The following is a 17,890-nucleotide window of genomic DNA, read 5'->3' on the forward strand; positions in this document are numbered from 1 at the left end:
ACTGAAAAATTCAGTATCACTTGATGAAATAAGCTGGTTAAACCCTACGAAGAAGTTATCACTACTAAAAGCTCTAAGTTTCTGGTGTGGGGGTGTCAGGAGCCACCATGGGCTGTGTGTGTGTGAGCTATGCACATTTGAATGTATGAGGGAACTTAGCTGATCACTAAATTACTCACAGCCTTGCTAAGTTGCTGTGGCTGGCCTAGAACTTGTGATCCTCTTGTCTCAAACTTCTATATCTCTGGGATTACAGGCATGTTCTGCTCTGACTGGGCTGTGTAACTTATGTGTGCCTTTTCGCTTGCTCTGCCTTTGATCCCACACAGCACCTGAGACAGGTGTGGTTTTCCAAGATGTCAGTCAATCTGCTGACCACAAGACATCACCAAGCAAGACTCTACCCTCCGAAATCCAATCCCTTGCCTTATTTGTTGGAATATTCTATGAATGGCTTCTTCCCAATAAATAGGGAGGTTTCAGGTTTGCTCGCTCTCTTGCCTGCCTCTTGCCTCTTGCCTCCCTTGCTCTCCATGCCCTCCAGCATTGATTCTTGAGGCTGCAGAGCCATCCTGACCCCCCAAAAAGCATTTTCGGTGTGTGTGTGTGTGTGTGTGTGTGTTTTATTGCCAGCCCAATATACCTGGAGTGACCCTGATTCCATCACATATTGTGACAGAGTGGCACATGCCTGTAATCCCAGAGATATAGGAGTCTGAGACAGGAGGATCACAAGTTCGGGGTCAGCTACAACAACTTAGCAAGGCTGTAATTAATTTAGTGAGAACTTCTCTCAAAATTAAAAAATAATAATAATAATAATAATAAAAAGGTCTGGGGATGTAGCTCAGTGTTGATGCACCTGAGTTCAATCCTTAGTACCCCAAAACAAAACAAAACTCTAAGTTGGAACACCACAGCTTCTGGTTGGACTCATGAATGACATATAGACTATAGAAAATAATGAATAAAAATTTAATGCAAGAAGCATACATTTAGAAACAGATAAAATAATACCTTTGATTCTGTAGAAATCTTTTCACTTTCCTGATTCAGGAATCATTCCAATTTTGTGTACTGTATTAGGCATAACTTAGGACCTAAGGGTGAGCACAATTTTATATACAAAGCAGTTTTACTCATCTAGTCCACCACTAAAGCACACATTCTCCTGAAATTCACACCTAACACAGAAAAACAAAATAGAATGTTTCTTAGAGAAAATAATGGTCTATACATTACTGATGGGAAAGTCAATTTTCAGATGGCATCAGAACTCGAGTCTCCAGGATTCGCTTATTACAAGCATTTCAAACCCCACCAATTTAAATGTCAGACAAATGTGTGAGTTACCCTATTGTTATTAATCATTTGTATAGTTTACAGATATTCAAGACAGGCATATGGTAATGCATTGGAAAAAACAGATACCTCTAAGCAGGAATTATAACATGGGTGTAAATATGTATAGTATACTCAATGTTTAGTAAAACTGGAATTTTCAGTAACTGAATATAAAAACTAATTTGGATCTCATAATAAGCATGTTTTATGTTTTATTAATTTTCTGTTCAGAATAACATAACTTTAGTGTTTTAAAATTGTATAAATAGGTAGTTTGAATTTTAGTGGGCACAGTTATAAGATTTTAGAATAATACTAAAACACAAACAAAAAAGAAAGCCCAAATCCCTAACTCAGCATGTTAAATTTAGTGATCAGGTGTCTATAATTATCAATTAGTTATCCGACTGAAAGGAAAATTACAAAAGTATTTATAACTTAGAAATTAAACCATCCTCAAAGTGTTTCAAAGGAGCATTTCTTAAACGTTACTTGATTATTATATTATTGGCCTGATCATTTGGACTTTCACTTGATTAAAAACAATACTATGCTGTTCTGAAAATCCTAGGGAAAATTCTTCATTGTTACTATCCAAAGTGGACAATTAGTTTATGACAGGAGAGTGTTTGGTATAATTGTTCAAATTTTATTTGCTTACTTTTTAAGCAAATAAAGGTCATTTCCCAAAGCAATAAAGATTTTCTATAAATGTACTATGATTTTAGAGCAATAAAAATATATATACATAAATATATTTTTTATTCTTTACAATTTGATTGCAAAGAATTTGATTTAGCATTTCCTTTCCAGTACTGCATAACCTCACACTTCCATTTAACTAGACAAGATTCAAATGTCACACTGCCCTGTGGAATACCTCACATTTTGATAGGTGGACTGCACTTCCTCCAATTGCAAACCTGCCACAGTGGAACACTGTCACAGCTTGAAAGTAGTCTTCACTCTATTGTCAAATTCCATTTTCACTCAAGCAATTTTTCTTATAATCCACCATAAAGATGAACACATGCAATTTAAATAATGTGAGGTTTGATGAAAACACAGATGTAACATCTCTTTGGTAAGAGGAAGAGAACAATAAATTTATCCCCACCTGAAAAGAGTAGTTATGATGCTGTAGTTTTTTTTTTTTTTTCTTTTATAGAATTCTTTCTAGTTCTAAAACACAGGCAGTTTTAATTCACTGGATGTCTTGAAAATACCTACATTTTTCTCAATCAAATCTTAAATAAGCAGGATAACTCATATTACCCTCCAACAATTCCAAACTCAAGTTTTGTAAATCAATACAACTATCTCCAGAAACATTGTACCTGGCCAAAATTAGCCAAGAGGAATTCAGAAAGCATATCCTATGCTAGATGTAACAGGTAACTTTGTTTATAGGGATCTCAGAAGAACAAAGAGAGATAGTGGTGTGGGTTTGTTTGTGGCTACTGCTCAACTTGCCCAGAAAATCAAATCAAGTACTAAAGCTTTCAGTTACAATGGAAAAGCTTCTGTTTATATTTTCTTAGAATAGTGCTTTATTTTTATTGTTATCAAAAACCCATTAAGGAAGATTTGCAAGGAAACTTCTCTCTTTCCTATCCTTTTTGTTCCTTCCCCCACATTTTTTCATATGGCATCCCTATAAATTAGACATTATTCTTGTTTTTAAATATGTAGTCTAATACATTCCAGGGATGGAGGCTCCAAATCCTCTGAATCCTAACCCCAAATCCCATTCATTCCACACACTTTGGGGGTGATAAAATAAATGCTAACACTACTTGTCAGTCTCAAGATAGAACAGCCTCAGTCTATTATTCCCACCTCTTAAAATTATGTCTGCTATTCTTACCTTTCATTTTAAAACAAAGTCTAACAAAAAGACAAGAAAATAAAGATAATTTCCTTCTAATGGCATTTGGTATGCAGATAATCATCATCTTTAAATAAAGGTTATTAACCCATGGAGAGCACCTAGATTTGTCCTTAAAGATGCCAGGCTGACTCAAAAGCTGACACTTTCTTAAACCACAGCCCCTGGGTACCTGTGGAATGTGTGCAGCAATTCTAATAGCACCATAGAGTACCACACAGGTCCCATTCTGACATACATGCAGTAATTTGCATTCCTTTGGGTCTCTCCCAAGAAGAAAGGGGGGAAAAAGATTTAATAGTATCTCCCTAGCTAATGTGTAGGCCACAATATACTTATGACCAGATAAGCAAAGACCCCATTTTATGCATTGTGTAGACTTCTCACTCCTAAAATCAATTTATACTGAATTGATAAGGAGGTTCAAATGAATGTGCTGATAGAGGTGAACTGATACACTGTAATGATACAACAGAGATACTGTGGTTTTCTGTTTCTACATGTATTAAGAACGTTTTCATTCCCTGGGTGGAAGAATAAGATCTGTGAAATATCACCATTCAATGACAGAATATTATGGTGTGTGTCACTCAGCAATGCATGGCACCCTCCCCTTCTTTATTGCCATGTACATGAGCATATTTATGTAATGCTGATTTTCATCAGGAATGCTAGGGTCTTCTCTAGGTCAAATAGCAGCTCACAGAACTCTGTTTTTAAAAGAAGTGAGATATAATTTTGATAAAAGACAAAATTTCTTTTAAATTATAGTGCCAATGAAAATGTGAAAAGCTCCGTAAAAAGAGACACTGGGTTCTTTAAAATTTTTTCCCAAACCAAATTAATAACCAGTTTTAACACTCAACCTGAGCATCTTATAAGATAGGAGGATTACATCCTGATGTTTTAAATAATTTTTATTTCTATAATTTGTTTTTTCTTTCTACTTTTGCTTCTATGAGAATGTTCGTATCCTCACCAAGCAATTCTTAAATATATAGGGTAACACAGTACATTTACAATATTGGTATTTGCTCTAAAGCAACATTATTTAGTTTCTGTTTATTTTAAAAAATTTACATAACCTTTAGTCTCTTTTATTGGACTCTTCTTTGTTAGGTATTGGAAATCTTCTGAGTTTTTTCTTAGAAAAATTTAGTCTAGCTAACTTTTGTAACTCTGTCCTTTAAAAAAATGCAAAATGGAATAAAGAAGTTGGGGCAACAGAGCCAGTATTTAGACAGAGGGAAACAGTGGGCTCTCATTGTTTTTTGGTGGCTGAAATAAATGCCAATTTCATTAAGCTTGATTCCATGTATTTCCTGTTTACTGACTTACAAAAGGCTGGTTCTTTCCTCCTAGACAAGAAGAAGTTATGGTTCTGTAAATAGAGAACAACAGTCACTTGTTTTAATATTAATATTTTTCTGGGTAGTTAAAAAGCTGGTAAAGTTGTGACTTTCATTTATGAACCTTAATTTAAAACTACAGTATTAGCATTTCCTAGAAATTTTACAACTATGTATCCTTCCAATGCAAAGTTCTGGAGAATCTAGTATCTTTAACATAATTATCAGTTTTGAAAACTGATATCTGAAAATATGTTCTATTAGGCAAAACATATAAGGCTAACAAATTTAGAATCAGAACACAAATTGGAAAAAAAATATGACTGTATGTATTTGCATCTGGAATTACTGCTGAGTACCTTATTTTTCACCCAACACTGACTAGGAATTTTATAAGGAGACTCAAACTAAAGAGACTAGATATTGTATTAGATATGTATTTCGGCAGGGGGGTGTGAAAAGAGTCTTTTAGTAGCAATAACTAGAAAAATTGAGCACAGCTCTGTTACAATGTCAATGATTTAAGACAAGTTATAATCTCTCTCCTAGGGCATCAGTTTCCTTAACTGCCTAATAAGCAAAATAAGGATCCCATCAGTGTTTTGTATTTCTGTAATATATTGAATATAAAAAAATCCAAGCTATGACAAAAATAATAAACCGTTTAGTTGAAACAAAGATTTGCCCCATTGACTGACTTGAAAAAATCTCTGGTCAGCGTGGCAACCATCCTTAAGGAGAAAAGCAAAAACTTTCCCTGAAAAGTTTAATATAATGCAGATTCTTCAGCATCAGCATTATCTATTGATGACAATAGCCTTTTTGTCTCTAACAAGATTTTTTGACAATATTTTATAATTTCAATCCATTACCTTCTGTAGGTAATCCAAGTAAAAACTGATTAGGGAAGGGATGGTTGGAAATAATATGGCTATGTAGATTAAATCAATTCAGTTCAACCTATGCCTGATCTAAATTGTGTGGTTTTTTTTTTCAGATGTCTGTACTATCATAGTCACTCAACTGAAATTTTTAAGTCCCTAAATGAATAACTATCAAGCATTTCATTTTCACCTGAAGTCACTAGTTAAAAGTAAAACAAGCCCCAAATATATGTACATATGAATGTATGTATTCAAATCTGAGGTTTTTATGATTATTATTTACATGTAAAACTAAAGAATTCCCTTACACATATAAGGGGAGTCAGGAAGTTTAAGAAATGATAGAAAGTACCATCAGTCTATTTTTTTAGGAAAATACAAAGGGAATTTGTTTGCCCATAAATTCCTTAGTATGATCCTATACAAAATTGGATAGTTTCTTCCAAAAGACCAAAGGAAAAAAAATGTATAGGAAGAAAGGCCTATAATAATAATCTTTTTTTTTTTTTTAATCAGAAGTTCTTAAATATCTGTTCTTGCTACTAAACATTGTTTTGGCAGTCCCGAATGTTATATGCAATGTATTGTGTGGCACAATATTTATTTTGAATTAAGTTCTCAAAAATTAAGAATTACCAATCTTAACTTTAACTTCAGAAACTTTAGCCCCAGTGTGAGAAGTCATTTGTCCTAGTCACACCACTAGCCTGTGACACTGAGAATCCCAACTCCTGAGGCTAACAGGCTAATGTGCACTCAAATGCTAATTCCTGAGGAACAGATTGCTTCTGAAACATGGAAAACTTGTGAACAAATGTTACAGCTTTATTGTTGCAAAGGCAAGGTGAGCTTATAGAAATTCCAAGGACACCATTTCAATTTTATTGTGTGTTGCCATTAAAATTAGTGATAGAATACTTGTACCACAACAATCCCCTATAGAAAGAGTTCTTCAAAGCAAAATGAAGATATCATATGTGCTTTAAATTCATTCTTATAAACAGAAACAAAATTTAACTGTTGAATATTAATATTTAAACATCTACTAGAATTTAGAAGAGGCAAGGAGTTTCATTTAGCATAGCAAACCTGGTCTGAAATACCATGTTTCGTTTAAAAAATATTACTGTATTACCAAAATTAAATGCTCTAATGAAAGCACAAAAATACATTATGATCAGTAAAGTCAGTATTGCACATAAAGATTGCATAAACTCAATTCTTTTTACTAATTCTTTCCATTACATGTTTTCATGAAAATTCTTTTTAATCTAGAAAGTTTTGCTAAGATGTACTAGTTATTAATTATGCTTTCAGATGTAAATTTGCAGGAGCATTGCACATTTTTTAATCACCTTCTGACTCACCTTCTTTCTGCAGAAGGGAGAAGAAAAAAATCCAGGCAAATGAAGAATAGCACTGAATGGTTTAGCATGCTCGATTGCTATTGGTGAATCATAGCAAAAAAAAAAAAAAAAAAAAAAAAAGACAACAGCATCTATTATATTGTGTTATTTGCAAGATTTTAATAAAGACCAGACAAGTGAATTGCTGATTTCAGAAATTTGTTCTATTTGATGATAATTCATAGATGTCTACTGAACAAAAATCACTAAATTGTATGAATGCCTGAATTCTTAGGATAGTAAAGAGGATTTTTCCTCTAAGGCAAGAATATAACTGCCAGGCATTACAAACTGATGGAATCATACAGCATAGTCCCAACAGTAATTTTAATCCTAAGAATTTATGACATCACCCAGTGCAACAATACCACTCTTAATTCTAAACTGAAATTTCAATAGCTAGTGAGGTACATCTACTTTTGTAGAAAGTAAAACAGCAGGTCTCTGTTTAGGAATGTGACTACACTTTAACTGTCTCCATCATAAAACAACATGTATACACACTTGTAATCCAGATACTCTAGAGACTGAGGCAGGGGGATGGCATGTTCAAGGCCAGCCTGGGCAATTTAGTGAGACCCTGTCTCAAAATAAAAATTAAAAACGATCTGAGGATGTAGCTTAATGCCCCTGGGTTCAATCCTAGTACTGGGAGTGGATGTTGGGCTTAGCAATGTGTGACAAAAGAGATAAAACTTACATTTCAGTGCCTGCTACCAAATATAGTACTCTTTGATCTTGGAGTACAAATCAGACAAAGTACTTTGAGCTAAAACCTTAGACAAACTATATCTGGGGGAGAGGGGAGTGAAAAAAAAACCAAAAAAACAGCAGGGGCTAAAACAGTGAAAAAGGAAAAAAGTTATTAGCATATATGTCCCTTTAAAATTATAGTAATGATATTTTCATTACTATGTAGTAGTAATAGATTAAGTAAATAGGAGATGAAAAGAACTTATTGAATCATTGTGTCTAATGATAGTAAAGAAAGACAGATTTCACTAGACAGAGGACAAGGAAGAGAGAAAAACATAAAAATAGATGATATATCAACATCTGCAGAAGGTTCAGTTAGCATGCTGTGTACAGATACAAAGAGAGGTATTAGCATCAGTGGTGAAGAAGATTGGATACTGACACAAAGTACCCGAATCAACCAGAATCATGTGCTGCATTTTCAAACATCAAATATATTTGCCTGGAGCCTCTCCAAATTAAAGCTACTCTGTCATATGCAATGTAGGAAATGTAATCTGAGTTTCAATGAATTTTTATTTTTTTTTCAATCTTGTATTTGTTCAACCAAAAACAATTTAAAGAGGACCACAGCTAACAGCTTCAGAGTGAGTGAGTTCAGCTCCTCACCAGGGAGTTCCCAAATTTGCCATAAAGATTAACAGTGTGCATCTAATAGTGTTCTTGTAATTTGAACATTGAAAAGTGAATCACCACTTCAGATATTCCTCAGGTCTTTGGTTTCCAGATTAAACATGTAATGTGACCTGTCATGCTGCCACATTCTCTGCATTTTCATTTTAAATAATCATAAATAAGAAAAGCTTGTTACTCTTTGGCATAACACAACTGTTCGATTCAGTTGAGCTTCCAAGTCTTGGAAATTGCACTCATTCCTTCTTTAGAGTCCTGGTTCACCACATAGGGTTTCAGCTAAAAGATTCTTTATTGTATTCAAATCTTGTTCCATAGGCATTGTTCTGGTTACTTAATTTATGAAGAGTCTTGGAAATTGAACTGGGTCCACAACAGAAAACACCAACTGTTTTCCTGGGAAGAAAGTGAAATAAAGGAAAAATCAGGTGCAAAATCAGGCCAAACAGGACAAGAATTATGCTTTATAAGTATGGATTTAAGGTATTAATAAAGTTAACTTGTTATTTTGCGTGGGGGAAAGAAGTTTCCAATGACTTTCAAATGTAAATATGTACCAGAAAAATATTTTATTCACCTCATTTTTTTTTCATACCAGGATTCAGGAAAATTTTTTAAATGTAACTATGAGCACCAATTTCCTCTTGATCAGACATAGATGGAATAGTGTGCTTCAATTTGTTTATTACCTGCCACTAGTAAGGCCAAAACAATATTAAGAGAAAAAATTGATAGGTGTCAATCACTAAACACATTTGACCATGACAATTCTTCTTTCATTAGACACTTGATATGCGTTTATGAAAATTTCTACATGGATTTGAATGAGTAGAATTAATAAGGTAAGAGTGAGAAAAGGCATTAAAAATTTGAAAGGATAATCTTAAGTGACAAATTCATATCCACATGGAAATAAAATACATTAGTCTGAACACATTTTCCTTTTTTTATTTATGCAATGTAAGAACTGTAACAAATATCAAGCAGGTTTTTTACTCTGTAACATAAACTTTAATTAGTTAAATAACACATATGACTAACAAATAGACTAAATAGATCCCAAGAAATGAATAGTATTGTAAATTGTTCTTCTTCCAAAGCTTATTAATTTGCATTGGCTTATTCCTAGGATATTAAAATAATTAACATCTTATATAATATCATGGACAAATATAGTTATTCTAATTATCTTGGAATAATTAGTGCTAGGAAAAAAAGGGAAATTATTTAAATAAATACTAAAACTTTATACTGAACACTGAAGAAAATATTATATAAAAACTTTTTACCTTAAAACAATCAAATAATTATGAAAATAGAATTTTTACTTTCAGTCACAATGGGTAAAAGAAGACTACATTTATCCTTTTGCATGAAGAAACTAGAAAAAGGATGGGATATGCTTTATGGTACAGCACTTGGTTAGCACATAGGAGGCCCTAGGTTCAATCCCTAGTACTGCAACAAAAATAAATAAATAAATAGATTGATAGATAGATAGAAAACAAACAAAATAAACCTAGAAAATGAACAAACAGAATATACAAAGCAAGTATTTTCAGGCATCAGACAATAGGCAGCAGAACTGTGTTTCCTGAGGGCCTAGAGGAGGAAAAATAGCTAGCTAAGTTTAGCAATCCCTTCTTCTTATTGCCTAGGGGCAATCTATAGGCTGCAGCACAGACAGGGGAAACTCAAGCAGTCTCACTGAGCCAAACAAAGAATGAAGTTCATGGAGGTCAAAACAGCTAGAAACTCACTACATTAGACAAAGGGAACGAAGGGAAGGGAGAGGAGCTAAGACAAGGAACATAGTGGAATGAATCTAACATAATTTTCCTATGTACACATATGAATACATATATATGAATACACCACCATTGTGTATATCCACAAGAGTGGTGTCCTGTTGAGAATAAGATATATTCCTTGCTTGTATAATTATATCAAAATGGATTCTACCATATGTATAACTAAAAAGAACCAATAGAATTTAAAACAAACAAACAACAACAACAACAACAACAAACCAACAGCCAGAATCTGTGCAGCTGCATGTGGAAGGAAAGAAAGATCCATAGAAAGAAGGTCCAGAGTGCTGTGGAAGACTATATTCGAGTCTTAGGCTGAATAATATCTACTCATATTTGAAAGGAGACTATGTAAATTCAGTTACAGAACTACCAAGAATCAATAGGCAAAACAATTCTCAGAGTTTACACAGGATTGTGAATAATTTGTTTAACCACAAGCCGGAATGCAAAGACCTATAATGCATGGACAATGGCCAGTATTCTCATAAAGGTGTCACCTTATTTGCAAGGGGCACTAGGAATGCTGATAAAATTAGGATTAAAGGTTTAAAGGTTTAAAGATTAAAGGATTAAAGGTTACTCCAGATTTGTGCTAATGAATCTTAAAAGCAAGTCTCAAACTGAACCCAAGTAACATAACTGCATGCTAGAATAAATCCAATACAACTGAAAGAACTAAATCAAAATCAGCCATCTGATATTTAAACCTCAAAATTGAGTTCAACTCCTTGTGAAACGAGCAACCCAGGAATTCTAAAACAAACAAACAAAAAATATGAACTAGAGTTAGAAGGGTTACAGACTTATTTTTTTTCTCTCTCTCTCTCTCAAACCCAGTTTTTGAAGACTAATGGCAGTACCTCAGAATATCACTATATTTGCTGATAGGACCTTTAAGAAATTAAGTTAAAATAAGACTGTAGGGCTGTAGCTCAGTAGTTGAATACTTGCCTGACATGTACAAAGCCCACGGTTTAATCCCAAGGACCACCAGGAAAAAAGAGAGAGAGAGAGGTCTAACCTATCTTGTATCCTTATAAACAGAAAAAATTTAAACACATACCATGGTTATGCATGCATAGAGAAAAAGTCATATGAAGAGGCAGCTAAAGGACAGTCATCTGTAAGGCAAGGAGGGAGTTCTTGGAGGAAGCCAACTATGTTGACACCTTAACCTTGAACTTCCAGCCCTCAGAACTCTAAAGAAAATGTCTGTTGTTAATCCAACCAATTAATGGTATCTTCTTATGGTAATGCTAGAAAACTATTGCAAGGAAGAAGATCATTTACTAGGAACAGGCACAGAATAGCAGAAATTACAGGATTATCAGACTTGGTCATTGAAACCATGATGATATGAGCATTTCACATGTTCAGAGAAAAATGTCAACATGATTAGAAGAAAAATGAAAAATATTTTTGGAGATCTAAATAGAAAATCTAGAAATAATATGTAATTTACAATAAATAAAGTGGATGGGTTAACAGAATAATAGGAATTACAGAAGATGAGTAAATTTTGAAATACAGCATTAGAATCTATCCAAATTGAATTGTACAGAGAACAAAGACAAAACAAAACAAACAAACAAAAAAACCTGTTCTAACATAATGTATAGGGCACCTCAACAGGAGAGAAGACAAGGGAGAAGATAAAAAAGTATTTAAAGAAACAATTACGAATTATATTCTCAAATTTGATGAAAACAAGCCTATAAATCCAAGGATCTCATGAATCCTTAAGGAGAATAAGGGCAAAGAAAAGCATAATAAGTCAACTTTAATAAAATGCTGAAAATCAGTGGCAAAGAGAAACGCTTCAGAGTATCAAAAAGGAAGAAAAAGACATACTATAAATTATAAACAGAAGATGAAAAATGAGAATGATTGTGGGTTTCTTGTCACAAACTGTGCACATCAAAAGGCAATGAAATGACAACTTCAAAGTGCTGAAAGACAAAGCAAAATGCCAACCATTTTATATCAGGCAAATTATGTACTAAACAAAAATGTCTTTCAATTACAGCAATATCAAAATGTGTGATGAAATAATGGTAGTACACAAAGGGGCAAAATATTATTTCAAGAGGATTGAGATAGCTAATGATGTATACTATACACCTAGGTCAATGTTTCTCTAATTCTACTTCATTAGAATCCCTTTTAGGCCTTCACAGAACATAGCTTCTCATCCCAAAAGCTTCCCATGCAGATCTTGTCAGGGGGCTCAAGAATTTGTTTTTCTCAGTTGATGGTGGATCAAGGAATGTAGTTTGGGGACCAATGGCCTAAAGAAGTTAAAAAGGAAGAAATATAGAGGTATTGCTAATATGTCAATACTGGACAGAACAGTGAAATCATAAAAAAAATATTAAATTCACCTAAAGGAAGATAGAAAAAGACAAGAAATAAAAAACAAACAAATGAGACAGTATAAAGTAATGGGAAACTGCTAGATTTAAACCCAACCATAGTTTATTAAATTAAATGCAAATAATCTAAGTCCTACTTATTAAAATATACCAATATAGACAAATCCAAAACTGATAGATCTGCAAAGATAGATAGATCCAGAATCATATATAATTATTTCCATGGTCCTCTCACAGTAATGTATAGAAGAAGTAGACAGAAAATTTTTAACTATATTAAAAATGTCAGTACCACCATTTCAATCAACAATTGAAACTACCTGATATTTTACAATGTTCCAACCAACAAGATGAAATACAAACTCTTTTCAAGGGCACATGAAATGTTCACCAAAATGGACCACATTCCAGGAAATAAAATGGGTCTCAATAAATTTTAAGGGACTAAAATCATAATTATTATATATTCAGATGAACTCCCAATTGAACTAGAAATCAAAAATTAAATGATATATGGCAAATCTCTACACATTTGGAAATTAAAGAAAATCTTTTTAAATAACCTATGGACAAAATATAAAAGTCACAATAAAAATGACAAATATTTAGAACTGGATGAAAATAAAAAACAATTTATGAGAAGTATCCAAAGTGGTGTTTAGAGGAAAATTTGAAGTAGTACAGGAAAATTTATAGTTGTAAATACTTGTATTAGAAAGGAAAAACCTGAAACCAATAATACAAATTTCCACCTTTCCCACTCTTTGGCATATATACAAAATATTTAAAATTAATATACTACAGTGACATAGCCACATCAATGTTTATAGCAGTACAATTCACAATGGCCAGCTACAGAACAAACCTAGGTGCCCTTCCACAGATGAGTGGATAAAGACAATGTGATATATATTCACAACAGAGTACTACTTAGCCATAAAGAAAGATGACATTTGTTTGTAAATGAATGAAACTGGAGATTATCCTAAGTGAAAAAAAGGCAGACCCCAAAAGTCAAAGATTGGATGTTTTCTCTGTTATGTAGAAGCTAATCCAAATAAGTTGGGTGAAGTTTAAAAAAAAAATAGAAGAAAGATCAGTGGACTAGATTAAGGGGATTCAAGGAGAGAGAGGAAGGATGGGATATGAAAAGAATATCGGAATGAATCTGACCTAACTTTCCTATATGAATATACCACAATGAATCTTACCATTGTGGATATCTTACCATATGCGGATCTAATTTTTAAAAAACTATAAAAAGAAACAATTAAAGTGTTAATAACTAATTTAATTCAAAGTGATCAGAAGGAAAATGAGTATGAAAATCAATGATTTATGCTTAATAAAACCTAGTGTGGTTTTCATTAAAATGAGAGGACAATAATTTTTTTTTGTACATTCTCTGTTATGCTGCATGATGACAATAAAGTCCACTTTGTTTTGGTTTGGTTTGTTTGATATTAGGGATTGAACTCAGAGACTGTTTATCATTGTGCTGTATCCCCAGCCCTTTTATAGTTTTTAATCTTGAGACAAGGTCTCCCTACATTGCTTCAGCTGGCTTTGAACTTGTGATCATCCTGCCTTAGCCTCCCAAGTAAGATTACAGGTGTACACCACCACTCTGGCCCATTATTTCCTTTGATAGGGCAATTACAAGGTTATATTCACAAGTTTTCATTTTTCTTTATGTCTCCTTTTAAATACTTGATAATAAAGTCATTATTTTTAAAGCACCCTGGATATCATGGATTCATTGATTCTTACATTTTCTTATTCAATTATCTATATCCATTTTTTTCCCCATGAGTTGAGGAGTTTTTTAATGTTACTTTCACTAATTTAAGGAAATCCTACAATTTTTTCAATATCTACAATTAATATTTACAATCCATTTGCATTAAATTGCTGTAATCCAACAATTATCTAGAAAAATATCTACAAAACTTTGATAAGATGGGTGAGGAGAGACTCAAATTCTAAATCAAGAACAGTATTTGAGCATGGATATTGAGTTATTAGCCTTGTAAATGTTCAGTATATTTGTGTATATTTTCCTTTTATATCAATATTTGCTTTTACATACAGATGTGTAAATGTGCAATCTCTTACAATGAGAGCTAATTCACTCTATAGAGCTTATTGACTCCTCATATTACAGATACAAAAGTTTTGAGTGACTTGATCCAAGGACACAGGAGCAAATGTGAGAGAACTTCTAGGTATGCTTAATTTATATTGTTTTGAAGAAACCATGAGGCCACAAAAGAAGACATAGTTTTAAACATTTTGCCCAAAGTTAACCCTTTCTCCCTTTGCTTAATCCAACAGCTTAAAATATGATATACATTGTATTATAAATAATAGAAGATCAACTTGGAGTTAGGTACATAATATTTTCACAGGTTATTCAATACTAAGGAGTTTACAAAGTAATACTCAGAATATCTCTTTATGCTTTCAAAAATTAGTTATTAATACTTTACCACATTAAGTATCTTACTGTAAAATATGAACATATGTAACATAAATGGGAGTTTCTTTTTTTTATTGGTTGTTCAAAACATTACAAATCTCATGACATATCATCTTTCATACATTTGATTCAAGTGAGTTATGAACTCCCATTTTTACCCCAAATACAAATTGCAGAATCACATCAGTTACACATTCACAATTATTACATAATGCCATATTAGTGACTGTTGTATTCTGCTGCCTTTCCTATCCCCTACTATCCCCCCTCCCCTCCCCTCTCATCTTCCCTCTCTACCTCATCTGCTGTTGTTTAATTCTCTCCCTTGTTTACCCGCCCCCTTTCCCCTCACAACCTCTTATATGTAATTTTGTGTAACATTGAGGGTCTCCTACCATTTCCATATGCTTCCCCTTCTCTCTCCCTTTCTCTCCCCCCACTCGTCTCTGTTTAATGTTAATCTTTTCCTCATGCTCTTCCTCCCTGTTCTGTTCTTAGTTGCTCTCTTTATATCAAAGAAGACATTTGGCATTTGTTTTTTAAGGATTGTCTAGCTTCGCTTAGCATAATCTGTTCTAATGCCATCCATTTCCCTGCAAATTCTATGATTTTGTCATTTTTTAGTGCTACGTAATACTCCATTGTGTATGGATGCCACATTTTTTTTTTTTATCCATTCATCTATTCTTCATGTCAGGCAGCTAGGTTGGTTCCACAGTCTAGCTATTGTGAATTGTGCCGCTATGATCATTGATGTGGCAGTATCCCTATAGTACATTCTTTTAAGATCCTCAGGGAATAGTCCGAGAAGGGCGATAGCTGGGTCAAATGGTGGATCAAATGGGAGTTTCTTTCAACATGGCACCTGCTATCCCACATTCCAAAACAGACATGGTAAAATAAGACTGCCAAGATAATTTGGGGTAAGCCAAAGTCTGAACTCTGACTCATTTAACCATAGCTTCTGATAAATCATTACATTTTTGTGTCCCAGGTACATTTGTAAACTAATGATGAAATCAATACGATTTTAAAACCTCCTTCACTTTCCATGATCATCTAATGCCATCACACAATTCATTTTCTGAATTAAAAAAAAAAAGCCCAAACAGAAAGGAACCCCTCTCTTATACACATGGAAGGTAAATTGATCAAGCATTTTGTTTTGGATAGTGCAATATCTAAAATGAGCAGACTTTTGAACCAGAAATCCTACCTCAAATATTGTAACCAACCTACTATAATACTCTCATGAGAAAGTCTGTACAAAGATAGTCACTTTAGCACTATGTGTAACAATGAAGAACTAGAGGTAACATAAATTTCCATCATTAGGAGAGTAATGTTATATTGTCCATATCCTAAAACACTGTGAGGTAATGTTACATGGAAGTTATCCATGATCAATATGTGTGTGCCACGAAAAAGTAAGTTGAAGAATTATATACTGTATATTTATTCAATTTTTATTAAAAATAAGGTTTACATTTTAAAGTATATACACATATATACATTTAAAATATATATATATATATACATTTAAATAAATATGTATATATGTATATAAATGTATATAAACATGCATATATGTGTACTATGTATTTCTACACTCGTATGCTTTTTAAAGCTCTTGTAAGAATACATTGCAAAGAATTACTCTTTATTACCTCTGGGTCCTTAGTGTTTAATTTAAATCTGTATTCTACATAGTACACTGGATAAATGCTTACTGGTTTAATAATCACTTCCTACAAATTAAAAATAATTGCTCAACATACAGTATTTTTAAAATTTAATTTTTATGCCTCTTATCCCTGTTAGTATGTTCTTTCAGCAATTTACATATATGAGATATATGAAATATAATCTTCTATTTATACAGAGCCTTTTGTCCAATTAATGAACTCTTAAGAGATTGATCCATTCTTTTCTAAGCATGCTATGCAAAAATCCTTGAAAAAATAACCACTTTTGGGTGCCTGCCCCAGAGCCCAAACACAAAGCGAAGAGCTGTACAAAATGTCAACAGTAGATGGTGCACATTTACTCTTAAACAAGCCCTGCTGTTTCAAGAAAAATAATAAACCACCAAATAAAAATAAAGATTGCTTCAAAACATGACAGGCATAACAAATAAGAATTCTTACAAATTAACGAAAGAAACCAATAATCCCAACCTAATTTCCTGTAAATTATCCTCTCCTGTCTTGGGCTTCAGCTGTAGAAATGAATAAAAGAAAATGTTGAAGTTTTCAACAATATACTATGAAAACTATAAAAGAATGTTTGTCAGAGGTTCATTAAAGAGGAACATGTTTGTGGTTCACAGTAAGTGTTAGATGAGTACAAGATTATCACATCTCAGGGGGGAGATCCCAGGAAAGGAACATAGCAAAAATGAGGCCAACATATATTTTTCTGTATTCACTTTTACAAGGAGCATGAATACTGCAAAGCATCTCTGCTTTGTAAATAATGCTTTTTGCTTCATCCCCAAAACTACTTCATCAAGGAAAGAGAAGTGCTACAGAAATGATGTCAAACATAGATACAACCTGAACCACATGGTTGACTTTAATTCTTTTAAAATTATTCTTCTTAGGCTGTATTTCATAATTTCTAAAACAAAATCTCTGAGGGTGGAATCAGATCATCTTGAGTCAGTGGTCCTTTCAATAAATAATATTCATCCACGAATTCATAAATTAAGGGGGCCTCTTTAAAACTTTCCAGTGAATTGGTCCATGCATTTATATCCAACTATCCTTTTGATGTTTGTTAAAATATATTTTAAAATTATGAGTTGTGCCTGGTCTTATGGTACATGCCTATAATCTCAGCTACTAGGGAGGCTGAGGAAGTAAGACCACAAGTCCCAGATCAGCCTGGGCAATTTTGCAAGACTCCATTTCAAATAAAACTTCTAAAAGGGACAGGGATGTAGCTCAAGGGTAGAATGGTTGCC

At 33.1% G+C, this 17,890-nt stretch overlaps 1 protein-coding gene across 2 annotated transcripts in view; it reads right to left on the bottom strand.

Moving 5' to 3' along the window:
• Nucleotides 1-6,315: 6,315 nt before the first annotated feature.
• Nucleotides 6,316-17,890, bottom strand: part of Nox4 (NADPH oxidase 4) — a 169,849-nt gene continuing 158,274 nt past the window's right edge. For both annotated transcript variants that reach the window (XM_071617160.1, XM_027942593.3), the window contains exon 18: nt 6,316-8,656. In XM_071617160.1, the coding sequence (XP_071473261.1) occupies nt 8,536-8,656 (121 nt within the window). In that variant the 3' untranslated portion in view covers nt 6,316-8,535. The remainder of the gene's footprint in view (nt 8,657-17,890) is intronic.

The sequence above is a fragment of the Marmota flaviventris genome, chromosome 9 (genome assembly GCF_047511675.1).
Source record: "Marmota flaviventris isolate mMarFla1 chromosome 9, mMarFla1.hap1, whole genome shotgun sequence".
Classification (NCBI taxonomy): Eukaryota; Metazoa; Chordata; class Mammalia; order Rodentia; family Sciuridae; genus Marmota; species Marmota flaviventris.